The 23,066-nt window shown below is 44.5% G+C and overlaps 1 protein-coding gene across 1 annotated transcript in view; it reads right to left on the bottom strand.

The window, feature by feature from the left end:
* LAPTM4B (lysosomal protein transmembrane 4 beta) overlaps positions 1-23,066 on the bottom strand; it is a 186,443-nt gene that overhangs the window by 75,579 nt on the left and 87,798 nt on the right. Inside the window, exons 3-4 of the mRNA XM_075353066.1 lie at positions 14,513-14,586; positions 12,076-12,198 (exon numbers count right to left, since the gene is read on the bottom strand). Of these exons, the coding sequence (XP_075209181.1) occupies positions 12,076-12,198; positions 14,513-14,586 (197 nt within the window). The remainder of the gene's footprint in view (positions 1-12,075; positions 12,199-14,512; positions 14,587-23,066) is intronic.

Genomic DNA, 23,066 nt, shown 5'->3' with positions numbered 1-23,066 from the left:
TACCATATCTACTAAATAACACAGCTGGAGCCCAGTATGTATGGAGTGGGCACAGTTCATTCATTGGGTCAGAACTAAAGGAATGTATTTTGGCTCTTCTCTAATTAATGCATTGAAGACTACATTTTTTTAAAAAAGGGGGTTGCCCTAAAGTTCTGTAGATTTGTGTTTTTGATGTATGTGAAGCGCTGCGGAATATGTTAGCTCTATATAAAAAATAAAGATTTGTAAAAACTGACATCACTTGAGGCGAGGAATCTTCAGTGCTGGTGGTGGGACCAAACATCATTTGCTTACATATCGCGCCGTCACATTTTGTCCTGTCCTCATTGAGGTTCACAATTTAAAGAGAACCAACCATCAGGATTTTCCTATATAAACTAAAGCCAGTGCTATACTGGTGCCATCATGCTGATTCTAAACATACCTTTAGTTGTGAGATCGGATGTATAGTTTCTGAAATACGGGCAAGTAAAGTTTGTGAAATACACTATTACTTGATTGATAGGTGCTGCAGAATATCTAATAGGTGGGTTAGGTGTTGCTAGTTATTCTCGCCCCTGTCTGCCTGCCTGTCCTTCCTCCCCCCTGTCCTTACTCCCTCCTTCCTCCCCTTGTAATAATAGAGACAGGGGTGGGAATAACTAGCAAAATGCGACCCACCTATTGGATATTTTATAGCTGCTATCAATCAAATAACAGTGCATTTCACAAACTTTACTTGCCTGTATTTCAGAAACTATACATCCAATCTCACAACTGAATCAGCATGATAGTGCCAGTATAGCACTCGCTTTAGTTTATATAGGGAAATCCTGGTGGTTGGTCCTCTTTAAACTCCATATTAGTATGTCTTTCGAGTGTGGGGGGAAACTGGAGAACCCGGAGGAAACCCACAAAAACACGTGAAGAAGATATAAAGTCCTTGCAGATGTTGGTGAGATTTTAACCGAGAACCCCAACACTGCAAAGCAACCATTATAACCCAGCAAGGCTGCGCATGTCTAGTCTGAATGTGGCTGGAAATATGCACATTGTATACTTGCAGTTACATGACCGCTCGGTCTCACCACCAGCACTGGAGAATCCTCACGGCAAATTCATGAAAAAACTTTACAACCCCTTTAAAATCTGTAATTCACTGCTTGTTGTTATAGTCTGGACCATCTGTGTGCTCCTACCAGTGGCCAATACCAGGGAATTATTGAGTCTCTTTAACATTGATGGCCTGATGTTACTTCGACATCTGCACTCACTAACTGCACCCCTGGATCAAGACTTTAGTTATACTTACTAAATCTCCTACAATATTTGGGATGCCCCTCTCAGATTCCCTTAAAAGTTAGCAAGCCTCTAACAAACTTGGAGGCCTCAGCAGAATACAGACACATTTAGCGTACATAGCAGATATACAAATGGTGCATGGTCTGCAAAGGAAGAATGCTTATAAGAAAAATTATTTTTCAGGAATGTCACTATGAAAAGTTGGCCTTTATTTTTAGCTGTGATTCCTGAGAAAAAGGACCTCTGTAGTACCGGAGTCCCTGTAAGGACACCAACTTACTTAATGCCCCATCCTGGTCGTCTCCTCCCCCACAGTCCTCTGGCCATCCACGTATGCTGCTGCCTTCCTCTCCCCCTGGGGCCTGTGCACGCCGCATAGGCTCCCCAAGAAGACACTTAAGGTGTGCATGCACACAACGACCCTCCTCTTAAAGGGCCGGTGTGCCATTTCTCAGAAATGCCTCTTAGATTATAGCTGAGAGGCACTATATATTTTAGGCACCCTCCCATTAGGGGAGGTGCCTGCACAATGCATTTAGTTAGACCTCCTGTCCTGTTATCCCTGTGCCCGTCACCCTGTACCTGACTTCCCATACCTATCTGGCCCTGCCTACCCTCCATGTCTGTCTGTACCTGCCTGCCTGTCTGTCTGTCTAAGTCATCCCACCTGTAACTGCCTGCAGCTGTGTCTATACCTGAATCCATCCCCTGTCCTGGGGGTCACTGCCCTGGGAGTAGTGATAACTGGTGTCCGCCTCGGGGTAGGCGCTTAGTTAAGCCCCTCCCACTAAAAGGTAAGCCCGGGTCACACCTGTGGTCCAGAGGGTCCACTAACCCCGCTCGCTGCCCCTACACCGGTTGTGAGCATTACAATCACTCTTGTTTGAGGGTTTTTTCAAGTAAAATGGCTTTGTGCTACAATACTAGACATGGCCGATGGAAATGAAGCAAGTACAGGACCTTTCTTCTACTCTCATATACCTCCTTGAAGTAATCAGTATTTACCCATTTCTTTAAGCGCATATATATATATATATTGTGAGGTAGCACGGTCGGCTGCGCAGCAGAAGACACGGGATCCAGGCATTAAGTTTCACAGCACACGGTTTAATGTCCAAAACAAAAGTCCACACCAATATACATGTGCCTCTCCAGCAGAGAACTCAGGGAGTTGTGTTCACTCCCTCACACCCGGCACACCTGCCCTTGTTCCTGATTCTATTTAACCCTTCCTTCAGCCTGTAGGGAAACAGCATTAACCCTAGGGTGGATTTACTTTCTATCATGGAGTGAGCACAACCGGGGCGAGACATACCGGCCGTCATAGATAACCCCGGTCACAGTCTCACATACCCCCCCCCTCAGTTCAAGCGAGCGGGGTTGAACTCCCGCCATCAAACACGGGCCGCGGGACAAGGCATCGGCGTTGCCCTGCAACCTACCGGCCCTATGTTCAACCGTAAACCGGAAGTTCTGCAGAGAAAGGAACCACCGGGTAACCCGGGCATTCCGTTCCTTGGCGGACCTCATCCAGACCAGTGGAGAGTGATCCGTCACCAAGCGAAACTGCCGTCCCAGCAGGTAATAGCGTAGGGACTCCAAGGCCCACTTGATCGCCAGGCACTCCTTCTCCACTACGCTATAATTCCGCTCGGGAGGGGTGAGCTTCCTACTTAAGAAGGTGACGGGGTGTTCCTCCCCCTGAACCACCTGAGACAGCACTGCCCCCAGGCCGACCTCTGAGGCGTCAGTCTGTACTATGAACTCCTTCCGGAAATCAGGGTGTACAAGAACGGGCTGTCCGCACAGGACCCCCTTCAGGGCCCGGAAGGAGTCCTCGGCTTGGGGAGTCCAGCGCACCATGACGGACTTCTTGCCTTTGAGAAGGTCCGTCAAGGGGGCTGATAGTCCCGCAAAATCCTTTACAAGCCTCCTGTAGTACCCCACGATACCCAGGAAGGCCCTAACCTGCTTCGTGGTCAGGGGTCTAGGCCACTTCTGGATCGCCTCAAACTTGTTAATTTGGGGCTTAATCACTCCTTGGCCTATCACGTAGCCCAAGTAGCGGGCTTCCGTGAGTCCCAACGCACATTTCTTGGGATTGGCTGTCAATCCGGCTGTCCGAAGCGCGTCCACCACCGCTTGTACCTGTTCCAAGTGGGTCTGCAAATCGGAGCTGTAAATAATGATGTCATCCAGGTACGCTGATGCATACGCCTGGTGGGGTTCCAGCACTAAGTCCATCAACCTCTGGAACGTGGCTGGAGCGCCATGTAACCCAAAAGGCAAGACAACATAGTGGAAGAGACCCTCTGGCGTAACAAAAGCGGTTTTCTCCTTGGCGGACTCCGTTAGTGGCACCTGCCAGTACCCCTTGGTCAGGTCGAGCGTGGTAAAATATCGCGCCTGTCCCAGCCTATCAATCAGCTCATCCACCCGGGGCATGGGGTAGAGATCGAACTTGGATATTTCGTTCAATCTCCTAAAGTCATTGCAGAACCTTAAGGAGCCATCGGGTTTTGGTATTAGGACAATCGGACTAGCCCATTCACTCTGGGATTTTTCGATGACCCCCAGGCGTAACATTGTCTTTACTTCCTCCGATATGGCTTGTCGTCGAGCCTCCGGTACCCGGTATGACTTCAGGCGTACCTTCAGGTGGGGCTCGGTGACAATATCATGTCGTATCAGACTGGTCCTACCGGGCAGCTCGGAGAAGACATCGGGGTTCTGCTGAACCAACCGTCTGGCCTCTCGCCTCTGAGTCTTGGTGAGGGCTTCTCCAATCCTTACTTCCGGTTCGTCCTCTCCGGAGGTCGCTGGAGCCGGAGGTGAACGACCCGAAGAGGAGGGAGATGGGGAAAAAACAGCCATCAGGCTTTCCCGTTCCTGCCAAGGTTTTAATAGGTTGACATGGTATATTTGTTCAGGTTTCCGCCTACCGGGCTGCAATACTTTATAGTTGACCACCCCGACTCTTTCCTTTATCTCGTAGGGGCCTTGCCACTGAGCCAGGAATTTACTCTCCGCCGTGGGGATTAATACCAACACCCGATCCCCGGGTTTAAAGGTCCGCACGGTGGCTTGTCTATTGTAGCGGCCGCTTTGCGCGGCCTGAGCCTCCTGTAAATGCTCCTTCACAATTGGCATGACCGCGCTTATGTGGTTCTGCATACCCAAAATGTGTTCAATCACACTTTTATGGGGGGTGGGCTCTTGCTCCCATGTTTCCTTTGCCAGGTCCAACAATCCCCGGGGATGTCGCCCGTATAACAATTCAAAAGGCGAAAACCCCGTGGATGCCTGTGGCACCTCACGGATGGCAAACATCAAATAGGGAAGCATCATATCCCAGTCTTTCCCGTCTTTTGAAATTACCCTTTTGAGCATGGTTTTCAGGGTTTTATTGAAACGCTCGACTAAACCGTCCGTTTGAGGATGATACACAGACGTACGCAACTGCTTGATCTGGAGTAGCCGGCATAGCTCTTTGGTCACTTTAGACATGAATGGGGTCCCCTGATCCGTAAGGATCTCCTTGGGCAACCCCACCCGGCAGAACACAGCAAACAACTCCCGAGCTATAAGCTTTGCTGCAGTATGTCTGAGAGGTATCGCCTCGGGATACCGGGTGGCATAGTCAACGATCACTAGGATGTGTTGGTGCCCTCGAGCGGACTTTACGAGGGGCCCCACCAGATCCATCCCTATCCGTTCAAAAGGGACTTCTATAATGGGTAACGGTACCAACAGACTGCGAAAATGGGTCAGGGGTGCGGTAAGCTGACACTCCGGGCAGGTTTCGCAGAACCGTTTTACCTCCCCAAAGACTTCGGGCCAATAGAACCTTTGCAATATTCGCTCCTGCGTTTTCTTGACCCCTAGGTGGCCACTCATCAGGTGTTTATGAGCCAAGTATAGGACCCGCCGACGATGCGGCTGGGGCACCACCAACTGCTCTACCCCCACGCCCCGTATTTCATCTACCCGGTAGAGTAAATCCTGCTTAAGAGCGAAATGGGGGTACCTTACCTGGGCACCGGGCAGCTGTGCCACCCCGTCAATTACTGTCACCCGACTCCGGGCATGTATTAATGTAGGGTCCTGGAGTTGGGCAGTCCCAAACGTATCCGGGGACGCCTCCAACTCCGGGATGGGTTCGACCGTCTCAGCCTCTCCTGCCAATACCTCTAGGGGCGACCTATCGGGTTCACATTCTGTCCCTATCATGGGGACCCCTGCAGCAGGTGTCCCGGATTCAGGATTGTAGGGCTCAGGTCCCGGACTGACCAATATCTGAGGAGACTTAGGGGGTCCCTTCCATAAAGTCCAAAAATAGGGCAGATCCCTTCCTAGGATCACGTCATAGGGAAGAGTGTTAAGAAGTCCCACCTCATGTTGCACCTGACCGCAAGGTGCTGTGATGGTGACAATCCCTGTGGGATAGTCTCGGCGGTCCCCATGTATGCAAACCACCCCCACGGTACGTCCTGTGGCCTTTACTTTAGCCCTCAAGGTGGATCGCACAAGGGTCACTAAGCTTCCGGAATCCAACAATCCTGTAACCGGACATCCATTCACCTGTATTTGGCACAAGTGGGGCTCCGTCTCTGGGGAGACCAGGTCAGCGGTACACACCACCTGAGCATACATTGAACCCCGCCGGGTAACCCCACAATCCATGGGCTCCGTGGTGAGTGGACACTGGGCTTCCATATGTCCCACCCGCTGGCACCGCCAACATCTAATGGGGACGGAAACCCCCTTAACGGGTTGTCGTTTAGGGTACAGAACCTTCCGGACCTCAGGATTGGCGGCCGCGGCCTCAGACGGGACGGTAGGGGACTCCTGCACCGTTGTCAGCGGTGGGTCCTTGGCCCTAGGCTTGGAGGGGCCGGACCGACGGGCGGTACGCAAAGTCTCAGTGTCCCGTATCAAGTCCTGCGTAGCCACATACCGCTCTACCAGGGACACTAATTGGTCCAGGGTACTCGGGTCACCCTGTCCTACCCACCGTTGAACGGTGACGGGTAAAGTGCGCACAAAACGATCCACTACTACCCTTTCCACCATCTGCGCCGGGCTCAGAGTGTCAGGCTGCAACCACTTTTTTACAAGATGCAATAAGTCATAGGCCTGGGAGCGTACGGGTTTAGCTTCCTCATAGAACCACTGATTTACCCGCTGAGCCCGTACATAGCTATTCACCCCCAACCGTGCCAGTATTTCGGCTTTTAGGGTCACATAGTCAATGGCGTCCTCGGTACAGAGGTCCAGGTACGCTTTTTGGGGTTCCCCCGTCAGATAGGGCGACAATACCTCAGCCCACTGGGGGGTCGGCAGCTTTTCTCGCTCGGCCACCCGCTCAAACACCGCCAGGAACGCTTCCACATCATCCCCCGGGTCATCTTTTGCAACGCTTGTCTCACCGCTTTCCGGACGCTGCCGTCATCACCCGGTCCCGGGGTTGTTGCTGCCGGTCTGGCACGGATCGACTTGGCCAGGAGAACCATCTGTTCTTGATGTCTTTGTTCCTGCAATTGTAAGGCTTGCTGCTGACGTGCATTGGCCTGAACCAGCTGTTCTTGGTGTCTTTGGTCCTGCGATTTCAAGGATTGGAGCAGGTGTGCATTGGTCTGTTGCTGCTGTGCATTAGCCTGAGCCAAATGCTTTAGTATGTCCTCCATGGCGTCGCTGGGTTTGGGCCGTAGTATAGCCGCTTGAATCCAGGACATGTGCTACCGGGTCACCAGAAAAGGAAGCTACACCTCACCGGCTGGGATGCCCGCCGATTCTCCACCATATGTGAGGTAGCACGGTCGGCTGCACAGCAGAAGACACGGGATCCAGGCATTAAGTTTCACAGCACACGGTTTAATGTCCAAAACAAAAGTCCACACCAATATACATGTGCCTCTCCAGCAGAGAACTCAGGGAGTTGTGTTCACTCCCTCACACCCGGCACACCTGCCCTTGTTCCTGATTCTATTTAACCCTTCCTTCAGCCTGTAGGGAAACAGCATTAACCCTAGGGTGGATTTACTTTCTATCATGGAGTGAGCACAACCGGGGCGAGACATACCGGCCGTCATAGATAACCCCGGTCACAGTCTCACATAATATATATATATATATATATATATATATATATATATATATAATAATGGCGGGAGAATACCTGGTGACACGTGGGACTACTCCAGTGACATAATAGTCATTATTTGTTACCATCTCTACATAAAGTGCAAAGAAACTGGGTGATTTCAAGGAGATATTAAAATCCCTGCTTGGCAAGACATCTAAACTTCATCCAACACAATTTATGTCACCCAGACACTGCAGAAGAAAATGTTGGCCGAGATCCATGTTTAAATGAATTAAACAAAAACTCATTACAAAAATAGCAATAAAATCAGATTCTTGCAGCTTTGTAAAACCGCAATGCTTTCACATTTGTCATGGTCATTGAGACAGAGAACCGCTTTTAACCTGCGAGTCATGTCATGGAGACATGTTTCAAGGTTAAGTGACTGTCTAGTGATCTGTAAATCTGACCACACTTGGTCAAAAAGGTCACCGACGCTAAAAGAATTCACTGTGTCACATTTATAGAGAAGGATTTGAGCTACAAACAAAATTAACCGCTACAATGAAGTGTCCAGCTAAAATATATTGCTATATGCGCTTAACTTAGAAATCTAGTCCCAGGAGGACCCAGCAGATCCTCTTCCACTTTGTGTCCAACACATTGCCATATTGCCAAACCTTGTAAAATTACAGGGCGGATTCCTCAACTGAGTAGCATAACTGCTTGTTCAAATATTCAATAGCATTAACATGAGTAGAAAAACTGTGTGTGGGAGCTACATAGCATCGGTTTCTAAAACTAAGGGCGGCTTTGCACGTTGCAACATCGCACATGCGATGTCGGTGGGGTCAAATCGAAAGTGCGCACATCCGGCGTCACTTTCGAGATCGTAGTGTGTAAAGCCTAGATGATACGATTAACAAGCGCAAAAGCGTCGTTATCGTATCATCGGTACAGGCTCCGACTTTTTCATAATTACGCTGCCGCGACAGGTACGATGTTGTTCCTCGTTCCTGCGGCAGCACACATCGCTGTGTGTGAAGCCGCAGGAGCAAGGAACATCACCTTACCTGCCTCCCGGCTGCAATGAGAAGGAAGAAGGTGGACGGGATGTTTACATCCTGCTCATCTCCGCCCCTCCGCTCCTATTGGCTGCCTGCCGTGTGACGTCGCTATGACGCCACATGACCCGCCCCCTTAGGAAGGAGGCGGGTCGCCGGCCAGAGCGACGGTCGCAGGGCAGGTGAGTGCATGTGAAGCTGGCGTAGCGATAATTTTCGCTACACCAGCTATCACACGATATCGTACCTGTGACGGGGGCGGGGACTATCGCGTGCGACATCGCAGCATCGGGTTGCGATGTCGCAAGGTGCAAAGCCCGCCTTACATCACCAAGCACAATGTCAAGTGTTGGATGGAGTGGTGTAAAGCAGCGGTCACTAGACTCTGGAGCAGTGGAAAAGGGTTCTGTGAATTGATGGTTCATGCTTCTTGTCATGAACAGCACTTTATTGCCCCCAATTGTCAGGACAACTACGCAATTGACTAATGATTAATAGATGACGCTACGGGTGTTTCCACTACTAGGTCGATATTGGGGAGCTGACAGTGAGGGTATAGTATTCATACGATCGATTCCAACTAAAGGTATATAGATATATATATATATTTTTTTATATATATATATATATATATATATATATATATATATATTTATTAGCGAGGAAAATAATTATTTGATTCACTGTCAATTTTGCAAGTTTTCCCACCTATAAAGAATAGAGAGGTCTGTGATTTTTATCGTAGGTACACTTCAACTGTGACAGACAGCATAAATGAAAAATCCAGAAAATTACATTGTATGCAAAATAGTCAGTGTATCAAATACTTATTGTCTACACTCAGCACAAAGGAAAAACTCCAGCAACCATGTCTTTGTAAAAATAAAACTTCGCCTTTATTTTAATGAAATTTAAAATTCCATAAAAAAGTCCATTAATGAACAAGAAAGACACGTTTCGAACGCTGGAGCGTTCTTAATCATCTCATATCAGATGATTAAGAACGCTCCAGCATTCGAAACGCGTTTTTCTTGTTCATTGATGGACTTTTTTATGGAATTTTAAATTTTATTAAAATAAAGGCGAAGTTTTATTTTTACAAAGACATGGATGCTAGAGTTTTTCCTTTGTGCTGAATTTGGACTTGCCTATCCTCCCTGCACCGTCACTTCAATATCTCCATGTGGTGACAGGAATTCTCTTTTTTCCTTATTGTATACACTGTATACCTTAGTACCTTCACTGCGAACCCCCACAATAACCCATTAAAAAAACTAGATGCCACCACCAATCGTTTAAACAGGCCGATTGGACATCCATTAAAGGTAGCGTAAGGCTTCAGGGATACGATTTATAGAGCAAGAGGAACAATGCTATTAATTTTTAGATATTTAATCCAGAAAATAGGCAATGTTTATAAAGATATACAAAAGTTGTAACAAAGGGGAACAAAACAATATACTATATACAGATATATATCTGTATATAGATTCATATTGTAATACAGATTCAATTGATTCAGAGCTTAGAAGAGGGAGGTACTCCTTAGAAAAAAATGGACAGAACGCACAGCAAAATGTAATTTCCAAGGACTGGCAAAGGACCAAACCCAATTTCTGCTTTTTATTGGTTCAAAGTTATGCCCACATACCTCCCTTTGATGAGCTCATGTATGGCCTGTTTGTTGGATGTGCTCAGCCCTTCAAACTTTTAGAAGATCTCCAAGTTACAGGATATGTAGGGGATCCCAGGGCGGATCCCAGGAGGAAGATATCATGGTCACGTTTCGATTTTATCTTTCTACAGAGTTGAAACAGCATGTATTGCATCATCCATGTGAGCGATATTAATTTGGAACTAATAGGCAGGCCTCATAATTAAAAAAAAGTATGCCTATTCTTCATCTCGGGATTGTGATGCTGAAAATTTACCTGCCATTTTAGATTATTGGGTCATACCTTTTTATCTCTTGTCATATATTTTTGACCTGGTTACTGACTTAGGAGTATTGCAAACCATGCAGCAATAAAGGGTAAGGTGATCTTTCTACTTCTGTTTTGTCTTTTGCTTTGCAACAATTTTTTTTATCTCTTTAATGAATCTAAAATTTAAAAATGATGTCTTTCTGCTAATGATTCTGTTTAAAAAAAAATTCTACTGTTTTGTGATCACAGCTCCCATATGACTACAAGCAAATCCTGTGTGCAGCCTTAACCTTGCAGTCCTGAAATATTGGAATGGGTGTATGGAAGATGAGGAAATCATGCTTCAGCCTAAAGCTTAAAATATTCACGTACTATGATGATATGTATGCATTAGGGTGAGTGCACATGATCAGTGTTTGCAGCGTTTTGGATGTGGTGTGTTTTTGTTACTCCCAAATTGCTACGTTGTACAGTATAAGCACAGTGGACGGGATTTATAGAAATCTCACGCTCACTATGATTCTTTAAGACACTCTGTAAACTGACATGTGGTGCGGGTTTCCAAGGCTCAGCATGTCAGTTTATTCTTGCGGAAACACGTGCGTTTTGAGTGGGAAAACACAGCAAAAATACGCTGTATTAGTAATCCTGATCGTGGGCACAGACCACGCATTCTCCCGCATAGGACACCAGCATCTCTACAAAGGAAAACGTGTTGTATCCAAAACGCTGGCACTCCAGATCGTGCGCACATATCCTTAAGGGTGCTTTACACGCTGCGTCATCGCTAGCGATGTCGAACGCGATAGCACCCGCCCCCGTCGTTAGTGCGACATTTGGTGCTCGCTGCCGTAGCGAATATTATCGCCACGGCAGCGTCACACGCACATACCTTGTCAGCGATGTCGCTGTGACCGCCGAACAATCCCTCCTTCGAGGGGGAGGTGCGTTCGGCGTCATAGCGACGTCACTGTGGCGTCACTAAGTGGCCAGCCAATAGCAGAGGAGAGGCGGAGATGAGCGGCCGGAACATGCCGCCCACCTCCTTCCTTCCGCATTGCCGGTGGACGCAGGTAAGGAGATGTTCGTTGTTCCTGCGGTGTCACACATAGCGATGTGTGATGCTGCAGGAACAACGAACAACATCGTACCTGTGGCAGCAGCGATATTAATGAAAGAAGCAACGTGTCAACGATCACCGTTTTGGAACGATTTTGTGATCGTTGATCGTCGCTCATTGGTGTCACACGCTGAGATGTCGCTACCGGCGCCGGATGTGCGTTACTAACGACGTGACCCCAACGATATATCATTAGTGATGTCGCAGCGTGTAAAGCGCCCTTTAGAGTTTACCAAAATAATTTGCAGAAGCCTGGTCCAGCAACCACGATGGAAGTCTGTGGCTACAATTCCAAAGCCCTGCAAACCTCGTTTTGCATGATGGTATTTTGGCACCTACTGATCAGGCCCAACGCAACGTCATATGTGTGTAGCAACAAAATGATGAGGATGCGTTGGTCCTACTAATCAGAAAAGACACAGGGATAGCAGCTAGGAGGAAGTTCAAAACACCAACATGGCTGAAGCACCAGGGTCCTGTAAATCATTTTACTCAATCTGATATACATCCAATTGTAATGCTATAACTTTCCGATTAGAGCCCAGTGGTTTTATGTGTACACTACAGCTGTACAAAATATAAATCTAATATCATTACCAGTTGTCGCAGGTAGTCTTGAATTGTGTTCGGGTAGACGAGCACGCTGACAGCAACCAGAGAATTGAGAGCAAAGTCAAAGATTTGGTAGCAGAAGAATGGAATAATCCAAGCTGCATGTTGCTAGAAGGCAATAAAAGAACAAGCAATTACAACTTCACAGGCGCAAAAATGTGCTGATACTACTTGTGAAAAAAAGGCCTAAAGGTCAAAACTTGGCCTAGGAGTGGATTCACATACGTTGCTGAAATTTCTGCGACAATATCCATTAGACTGGAGTCACACTTGCAAGTACCTTGCGCGTATCTCGCACGAGTCTCACATCACATCACCCGGCACGGCCGCACACTCTCCTGACAGGAGCGGGTCGGCTGCATGTATTTCTATGCAGCTGAGACGCTCGTGTACAGAGAGTGTGCAGCCGTGCCGGGTGATGTGATGTATGTGAGACTCACGTGAGTCACTCACAAGTATGACTCTGGCCTTAAAGTGACTTTATCAGTAGGATTTCATACACCAAACTACTTATATGCACATGTAGCTCTTTCAAAGATAAGTCCAGCAATACCTTTACATGGCTAGTCTGATCCTCCATTACTGAAAAATCAGCGTTTGGATTTCTATGCAAATGATAATGGTAGATCTGAAGCCTCTGTCACTCCAGCTCTATTCCCCATCCAATGCCTCCTCCTGCTTTACTGACACACTCTGTACTATGTGAGTTCAAGCAAATGAGTTGTCCGTCAAGCAGAAGGAGGCACTGGGTAGGGAATATAGTTAATTTTATAGTTCCCTTTAATCAATAGCTCTTGGAATACACAAACAAACAAAGGATGTGTTTTAAAAAAAATTGATCCTGGACTGAGATAATGTTATATATGTGCCCCTGCTGTGTACTTTGTAATGGCCATGTCTGACCGTACAGGGACATGGTCTGATCATATCACATCTCCTGGGCTGGGAAGAAAACAAAAGAGAGAATACAGACAGGATAGCATGGGATCACAGATTTTTGTTCTTGTGAGGTAAAACATTTCCATGCCTGCTTTTAAAATATTTTACCTCAAAGAAATAATTATTTGCAATGCTCTGCTGTAAAGTCTGTATACTTTTTGTTTCCTCCCTGGCCTTGGAGCTGTGGTATGATCAGACCATGTCCCTGCACGGTCAGAAACGACCATGACTTAGGAAAGTCTGACTGACGACCCTATCTTGCCGTACTGACCCAAACCAGTAATCCACCTATTACCGCTTCTCAACCCAAAATAAGACACAGACTGCGTGACATTGGATGTAAAAAGCCACAGCAGCCTTGTTTATTATCACCAAAATAATCAATAACATTTTATTCATAAATATAGTAATAACTCCATAAAACATAACCACCAGCAAAGGAGGGGGGGGTAATTGAAGAGTCCCGTTGTACATGATTGCAACACCAGCTCCACCATGTGCCCTCAGCCGCACCACACCGGCTCGAAGATACCCAGCACATTAACATGCCCTGCTGTGACCGAGCACAGCAGGGGCCCACCAACCATACCACTGCACCACCAAGGGTAACCCTTTCCTCCACTGGGTTCGCAACCGCTCTTTGTGCAATCCACCGACTTCAAATACCCACCTCCTTTACGCCGACTGCTGCGACAAGGTCAATCCTCTTCGTCTCTCCATGTCGATCTCCAGAAATCTTGAAAAGGACGGGTGGGCGGGACAATTCCGGACGTCTTCCAGGTAGTGAATGAACCTCCCACCTCATAATTCGGCCCTATATATACTATCCTACAACTGACAACTCCACCTCCCATTTTTCCCGCACAAAATGCCCTACACCTTAACCCCTTGCTAACCCTCAGGCCTAGCATCCCTCCTCAGTCATGTTGCCCTCCCTTGAGCCCCTTCAGGGCAGGCGTCCGGGCTTTTCTCTACACAGTACACAGCAGAGACACATAGGAACATTTTTTTTTTTAAACACATCCAATTGTGGAAACTATTATTATTAGGATATCAATAGATTAAAATGAACTTTGTGGGACTGCAAATGTCCACAGAAAGGTCTGGTAGATGCTAATAGCCCCTATCTATACAGAGAATGATATCCAGGCAGAACTGCAGTAAAATGCATGACTAATGCACATGTATCTCAGATGCGGATTTTTCTATGGATGATTTGAAGATTTTTCTGCTCAATTTATGTGCCCTGAGGATGCCTAAGGTAATGGTCAAAAGTAGGAGACTTGGGGTAGGTTCATACAGAGGGGTTTTTAAGAGGACTTTGAAGCACATTCACTTTAAAATCCACATTAAAAAACTGTGTCAATCCTCTTTGATGTGGATTTTGAAGTGAATATGCTACAAAATCTATGTCAAAAAGCTCAGTGTGAATATATACTTTGTGGTGGTAAATAGGTAAATGAAGACTAAACCTTAAATTTACCTTGTAGGCACCATATGTGGCCATTGCACAGATAAGAATCATCAGGAGGGAAATTGAAGTAGCAATGCACATATCTAGAAGAAAAAGCAGAACAGGTAAAGTCACCACAAATCTACATGTTATATAATATAAGAAAAAACTATTTAACAGGAAATACCTTAATATATATATATATAGATATATACTGTATATACAGTACAGACCAAAAGTTTGGACACACCTTCTCATCTCTAGAACAACTGTTAAGAGGAGACTTTGAGCAGCAGGCCTTCATGGTAGAATTGCTGCTAGGAAACCACTGCTAAGGACAGGCAACAAGCAGAAGAGACTTGTTTGGGCTAAAGAACACAAGGAATGGACATTAGACCAGTGGAAATCTGTGCTTTGGTCTGATGAGTCCAAATTTAAGATCTTTGGATCCAACCATTGTGTCTTTGTAGAAAAGGTGAACGGATGGACTCTACATGCCTGGTTCCCACCGTGAAGCATGGAGGAGGAGGTGTGATGGTGTGGGGGTGCTTTGCTGGTGACACTGTTGGGGATTTATTCAAAATTGAAGGCATACTGAACCAGCATGGCTACCGCAGCCTCTTGCAGCGGCGTGCTATTCCATCCGGTTTACGTTTAGTTGGACCATGATTTATTTTTCAACAGGACAATGACCCCAAACACACCTCCAGGCTGTGTAAGGGCTATTTGACTAAGAAGGAGAGTGATGGGATGCTACGCCTGATGACCTGGTCTCAACAGTCACCAGACCTGAACCCAATTGAGATGGTTTGGGGTGAGCTGGACCTCAGAGTGAAGGCAAAAGTTTTTCAAAAGTTTTTAATAATCGCTAATAAAGAATCAAGTTGTGTTAGCTTCTTAAATTTTTGAATATACATAGGTTTATGAAAACAGAGCAATAGAAACAATTATATTATTAAACACTTTATGAAGAGATGGGTGTGGGAAAAATCAGGGAGGATTAATATTGGGTCAGGATATAATTTTATTGAGGATAAAAAGGGAACAAAAGTTGTAAAATGGTGAGGGAAGGAAGGATGGGGATAGGGGAAGACATTGAGTGAAGGCAAAAAGGCCAACAAGTGCTAAGCATCTCTGGGAAATCCTTCAAGACTGTTGCAAAACCATTTCCAGTGACTACCTCTTGAAGCTCATCAAGAGAATGCCAAGAGTGTGCAAAGCAGTAATCAAAGCAAAAGGTGGCTACTTTGAAGAACCTAGAATATAAGACATATATTCAGTTGTTTCACACTTTAAGTATTTCATTCTATATGTTTTAATTCATAGTTTTGATGCCTTCAATGTGAATCTACTGTACAATTTTCAGAGTCCTGAAAATAAAGAAAACTTTTGAATGAGAAGATGTGTGGAAACGTTTGGTCTGTACTGTATATATATAACAGTAACTGAGCAAATGATAAACTAATACAAATCCCCATAAAAAAGGCAACAAACAGAATGTCAAAATGAATCATCAATTACATTTAGCCAATCAAAACAATTATTAGCAATGTGAAGTGGGCTGAAGAGATGCAAAACAATAAATAAAGATGGAATTAGTAAGTAATGGTGCCATTACACTCCCTGATGAAGCTTAAGCGAAACGCACATAAAGTAGTGGGAGAATAGATGCAACCAGGTCTAATTTTTGTTTATATTTTATTTAGTCATTACTTTTATCTCTTTTTTCTCAAATAACTTTTATGTATATATAAATACGTGCAAAAGAAGCCCAATAAAACATTAATAAAATGATAAAATGTGCACATATCTATCATCTATATCTCACTTTATACAGTATATACTAATCTATATTACTAATAATGCTCATTACATAAAACTGAACTTTTTCAAATTTATAATCATAGCTTAGGCTATGTTCACAAGTCCAGTAATCATCCATAAGAACGGATTTGTTGTCAAAAAAGTTCTGAACACACAACTTTTTTGCCCTTTTTGAAAAAAAATATTTTTGCAGAATCGTTTTTTTTTAACATTGCAGTCTATGGAAAACGGATTTGTTAAGTGCTATTTATCTTCCATTTGAAACTTATCAAGGAAGAAAAAAATGGATCCTAATATCCTTTACTAATGAAAGAAAAAGGATGAATAAATAGCAATCCGTGAACAGATCCAAAGACTCACATGTTAAAAAATAAACAAAACCTACAAAACTACATTTTTTTCAAACACACAAAAAAGGTTTTGTTTGCACTACTTTTTGCCAACAGATTGCTGCTGAATGGATGATTATTGGACATGTAAATATAGTCTTAAGGGTACTTTACATACTAAGACATCGCTAGCGATCTCATTAGCGATGCGTAAAATAACCTATGTGCGATCTCAAAAGATCGCACTTGCGATCTAGAATTTCACATTGCTAATGAGATCGCTAGCAATGTCGCAGCATGTAAAGTAGCCTTTAGGCTATGTGCGCACGTTGCGTCCTGTACCTTGTAGAAATGAATGCATCCTCTGGCAGAATTTGACAATGTCAAAATTCTGTGTGTCAAAAAAACCTGCTGAAAATACGCATGCGTTTTGAGTGCATTTTGAGTGCGCTTTAAGCGCTTTTTCCATGCATTCTCCATGGTTAAATTTTGATGCGTTTATAAAACTTTGTCAATGGAAAGTAAAGTTTCTACAATCAATCAACTTGAAAAAAAAAACTACTGATGTTATTTCCTGCTTCTACTCATTCACTATAATGTGAATATTCAGAAAAAGTATATTAAATAATATTTATTGATTTAAATTAATATTAAATATAGTACGACTCTAATTTTATTTAGGGATGGCTGTGAGGTCAACAGTAAACCTCTTGACCTCACTTACAGGCCAAAACGCATGCTTTTTTTATGTAAAAAAAGCATGCGGATTGCAACATAAATGCAGGGAAAATGCAATATTTTTTTTTTGATGCATTTTCTAAAATCTCATTGATTTCAATGATAACAAAACGCTACCAAAACGGACAAAAGAATTGACATGCTGCTTTTTTTAAACGCAGAGATTTTGTCAAATTTTTTACACTAAAAATGCTGTGTTTAAAAAAAAAAGCATTGTGCGCACGACTTTTGTCAAAATCCCATAGATTTGGCTTGAAAACCAAAACAAATGCATTTTGACAATGAGACGCTGCTGCTTAAAACGCTGCGGAAACGCAACGTGCGCATGAGCCCTTAAGGCTGCTTTACAAGTATCGACATCGCTAGCGATGTCACTCGTGAAAGCACCCGCCCCTGTCGTTTGTGCGTCACGGGCAAATCGCTGCCCAATATCGCTAGGACGCGTCACACATACTTACCTTCCTAGCGACGTCGCTGTGGGCGGGGAACAACCTCTTTTTTAAGGGGGAGGTTCGTGCGCCGTCACAACGACGTCACACAGCGGGCCACCAATAGAAGCAGAGGGGCGGAGACCAGCCGCATTAACGACATGCCCACCTCGTTGCCGGAGGACACAGGAACGCTGTTGTTCGTCGTTCCCAGGGTGTCACACGTAGCAATGTGTGCTGCCTCAGGAACGACGAACAACCTGCGTCCAACACCAGCAGCGATATTTGGGAAATGAACGACGTGTCAACGATCAACGATTAGGTGAGTATTTTTGATCATTAGTGGTCGTTCGTAGGTGTCACACGCAACGACATCGCTAACGAGGCCGGATGTGCATCACGAATTCCGTGACCCCAGCGATATCTCGTTAGCGATGTCGTTGTGTGTAAAGCGGCCTTTAGTCTGTTCCCCTGCACTTCATATTTTAACTCGTCTTGTATGATTCGTGTTCCTTAATTATGCTTTGTTTTTTTTATAAAGTAATTGTTTTAATGACTACTTTAGTCATTCTGTTTGTTGCCGCTTTTATACTATTTTTTGTGATATGTTATAAAATATTATTCTGTATCTTATGTAAAAAAAAAAGAAATAAGATTAACATCCCAAGGTTTGGAAAACAAATATGAACAAGTAACATAGCAATCTATATCATAGATCCGTCCTTTGTACAGACTTTTAGGCCTCATTCACACATCTGTATTTTTGATCAGTATTTGCCAAGACTGGGAGTGTCTCCAAAACAGAGAACAGGCATCAATCTTTCAATTTCAGTTTTTCTCTATAAGTTTTGGTTCCGGTTTTGGCATACAAATTGGATGCAAAATACTGACATGTGAATAAGCATCCAGTTCCGATTAATATTAAAAGTTATATTTTATTCAAAAAACATTAAAGAATTCCATAGTTCCTTATTTATAAAAAACGCATCATAGCAGTGTCTGTTTGAAGACGCGTTTCGGACGAATAGGTCCTTAGTCTGAAGCAACACCATACAAAATAACATACCACTATAAAGAGAGGAACAGGAAGTGATGAAACAATCAAAATTCGTAACATTCACATGTTTCAGGTAGGGTGGGATAATTAAAGGACGTTTGCAATCTCGTTTCTAACATTCATGCCTGTTGGCATTCTAGTCTTAAGTAAAAACATCCATTTAGCCTCTCGGCGAAGTAACATTTCCCCCATGTCACCTCCCCGTTTTGGTAAAACAATTTTTTCGGCTGCATTAACCTTCAAAAATTCAAGATTGCCTCCATGTTGGTTCTGAAAATGTTTGGACACGGCTGATAAACTGCGTGTAGTAGTGTGACTGACATCATAAACGTGTTCGGATATACGGCGTCTCAGTGTGCGCGATGTACTACCCACATATTGAATTTGACATTCAGTGCAGGTTACAACATAAATCACACCACTGGATCCGCAATTTATTAATGTTTGAATTTTAAATTCTTGTTTAGACACACATGAAACAGTCTTGCTTGTGGCTGCTTTACACCTTACAATTTCTTGTGTGATTGCATTTGCGATCGCACCCGCCCCCATCGTTTGTGCGGCACGGGCGATTTCTTGCCCGTGTCACACAATGTTGTAACCCCCCCTGTCACACGTACTTACCTTCCATACGACCTCGCTGTGGGCGGTGAACATCCACTTCCTGAAGGGAATCAGCGACATCACACAGCGGCCGGCCAATAGAAGCGGAGGGGCGGAGATGGGCCCACCTCCTTCCTAAACATCCCGCCCACCTCCTTCCTTCAGCATTGCCGGCAGCCGCAGGTAAGCTGCAGTTCATCATTCCCGGGGTGTCACACGGAGCGATGTGTGCTGCCCCGGGCACGATGAACAACAGGACGTGCGATTTTTAGAAAATGAGTGACGTGTCAGCGATGAACGAGAAGGTGAATATTTCTGCTCGTTCATAGCTGTCACACCCTACGATATCACTAACGAGGCCGGATGTGCGTCACTTACGACGTGACCCCGCCGACATCTCGTTAGATATATCGTAGCGTGTAAAGCCCGCTTTAATCATAAATTTACAGAGTCCACAGTTTTTTTGTCCACATTTGAAGGAACCAACAGAAGGCAACCAATTTTGTGGGTTTTTTTTATTACTTCTGTTTTTAATGCTTTTGTTTTGGTGGTCGCTAGGGGCAACCATATTAGCAATATTTTTATTTCATTTGGAAACGAACTTGACCCCATCTTTTAGAATATTCCTAAGTGTGTCATCTACATACAGAATTGGGAGATATTTTTCAATGACATTAACGATTTTATAGTAATCACTACTAAAATCAGTTGAAAAAATCATGGGTGAACGAATTTTTAGTCCAGTTTGAATATTTTTTTTTCTTTTGTAAATATTGTTCTCTGGTTTTCTCATCTGTTTTTTCTTTTGCTTCAGCAATAATTTTTGGCAAATAGCCCTTTCTTTTAAAACGTCCATCTATGGTTTTACATTGATTTTCATATGCGTTTTGCAATGTACATGTTCTTTTAGCTCTAATAAATTCTCCCGTCGGGATATTATTTATGACGTGACGTGGATGGCAGCTTGTCGCATAAAATAAAGCATTCCCTGCTGTAGATTTTCTATAGATGTCACAATCCACTACTCCATTTGTTAAATCAGCGTTCAGATTGACATTCAAGAAAGGAATGGTTAATGCGTTATATTGATACGTGAATTGTATGTTGCAAGGATTGTTATTTAAATATGCAACAAAATTTTTTATATTCTCAGCTTTTCCATCCCAGATTACTATCATGTCATCAATATATCTAAGGCCCCTTTCACACGTCAGTGATTCTGGTACGTTTGTGCTTTTTTTTAAACGTACCAGAATCACTGACATACGCAGACCCATTATAATGAATGGGTCTGCTCACACGTCAGTGATTTTTCACTGCACGTGTCTCCGTGCGGCGTACCTGCGTGTGCGTGATTGCCGCACGGAGACATGTCCATTTTTTTCTGGCATCACTGATGTTCCACGGACCACGCAGTGGTGTGGTCCGTGAAACACGTGCCAGAAAAAAACGTGCTTTTAAAATAAAAAAACATTTTAACTCACCCGGCGTCCAGCGATGTCCTCTGCAGCCCGTGCAGCTTGCTGCTTCTGAGCCGGCTCATTATTGTCGCGCATATTCATGATACACGACACAGCCGACCCGGAAGCAGCTGCTGGAGGGGTCAGCGCCGGCCGGATGCTGCACCGCGGGAGCAATCAGCACCATGGAGAGCGGGAGCGGGCGCAGGTGAGTTGATTACTAAGTGCAATCACGGGCCACGGAGAACGGAGCCCGCATTGCACTTAGACAACCCACGTGTGCCGTGATTCACGGCACACGCAGGGACATGTGCGTGTTTTACACGCCAGTGAAAAACGTCACTGTTTTTCACTTACGTGTGAAACGGGCCTAAGGAAAAGAAAAATACTAGACATAAAAGGGTTCTTTTCAGAAAAAATATACTCCTCCTCCCACCAAGACATAAAAATGTTGGTGAGAGAAGGAGAAAACTTTGAGCTTATCGAACAACCCTGCAATTGTAGGAAAAAATCGTCCAAAAAAGAAAAAAGTTATTTTTTAGAAGAAAAAATGTCACATCCACAATATAAGTTTGAAACTCGATGGAATAAGTACTATATTTTTGGAGGTAAATTTTCAAATGCCTTTTAATATATTGAATACATGTTTCGTATCGTGTACATAGCTAGGTGATAATTTAGCTAAGGGGCTTATGCGGGCGTCACACGGGACGATATATCGTGCGATCGCTGAAGCGATCGCACCCGCCCCGGTCGTTTGTGCGTCACAGGCAATTAGTTGCCTGTGGCGCACAAAGTCGTTAACTCCCCGTCACACGTACTTACCTCCCGGGCGACGTCTCTGTGGGCGGCGAATATCCTCTTCCTGAAGGGGGAGGGACGATCGGCGTCACAGCGACGTCACACGGCAGCCGGCCAATAGAAGTGGATTGGCGGAGATGAGCGGAACGTAAACATCCCGAACACCTCCTTACTTCTGCATTGGCGGCGGGACGCAGGTAAGCTATGTTCGTCGCTCCCGGAGTGTCACACGGAGCGATGTGTGCTGCCACGGGAGCGACGAACAACCGGGGAACAGAAGGAGGGTCGATATTATGAAAATGAACGACGTGTCAACGATGAACGAGAAGGTGAGTATTTCTGCTCATTCATAGGTGTCACACGGTACGATATCTCTGATGATGCCGGATGTGCGTCACTCACGACGTGACCCCGACGACATGTCGCCAGATATATCGTACCGTGTGACGCCTGGATTAGTCTGGTGTCCAGCCATTCCGATAGATTTTCAGTTACAGACCCAATGCCCGAAATAATGTGTCTAAAGGGGGGAGGGAACACCTGTTTGTGAACTTTAGGTAAAGCATGTAATAAAGGGATTCTCGGATATTGGGGATTAAGAAATTCATATTGTTTTTGATTTTTAATTCCCACATCTAAACCTTGTTTTAATATTTCTCCCAATTCTGTTCTTATATTATTTGTAGGATCCTGATTAATTTTCATATAGATGTTGCTGTCTTTTAACATATTTTTTAATTCCCTCTCATATAAGCCAACACCAAGAATTGTAACCGAACCCCTCTTATCCGAATTTTGTATTACAATACGATCATTTTCTGCTAATGTCCGTAATGCTTGTTTTTCAGAGACAGTGATATTGGAACGTTTTTTTTTGGTTATGTCATCATTTATTTTCATAAGATCTTCCTCTACCAGGTACTGAAAATCATCCATTATTTGTAATTTAGATTGTTCTGGGTAGAATCTTGGGTTGGGTACTCTTGTTGAAAAATTTTTATCCATCAAATACGGAATTCTGGAGGCAGTGTCAGATAAATCCCTTAAGAATTTTAACAAAACTTGTTTCATGTGTGTCTAAACAATAATTTAAAATTCAAACATTAATAAATTGCGGATCCAGTGGTGTGATTTATGTTGTAACCTGCACTGAATGTCAAATTCAATATGTGGGTAGTACATCGCGAGACGCCGTATATCCGAACACGTTTATGATGTCAGTCACACTACTACACGCAGTTTATCAGCCGTGTCCAAACATTTTCAGAACCAACATGGAGGCAATCTTGAATTTTTGAAGGTTAATGCAGCTGAAAAAATTGTTTTACCAAAACGGGGTGGTGA

This window comes from Anomaloglossus baeobatrachus, chromosome 6, assembly GCF_048569485.1.
Source record: "Anomaloglossus baeobatrachus isolate aAnoBae1 chromosome 6, aAnoBae1.hap1, whole genome shotgun sequence".
NCBI lineage: Eukaryota > Metazoa > Chordata > Amphibia > Anura > Aromobatidae > Anomaloglossus > Anomaloglossus baeobatrachus.
This window is presented reverse-complemented; position numbering and strand designations above follow the sequence as displayed.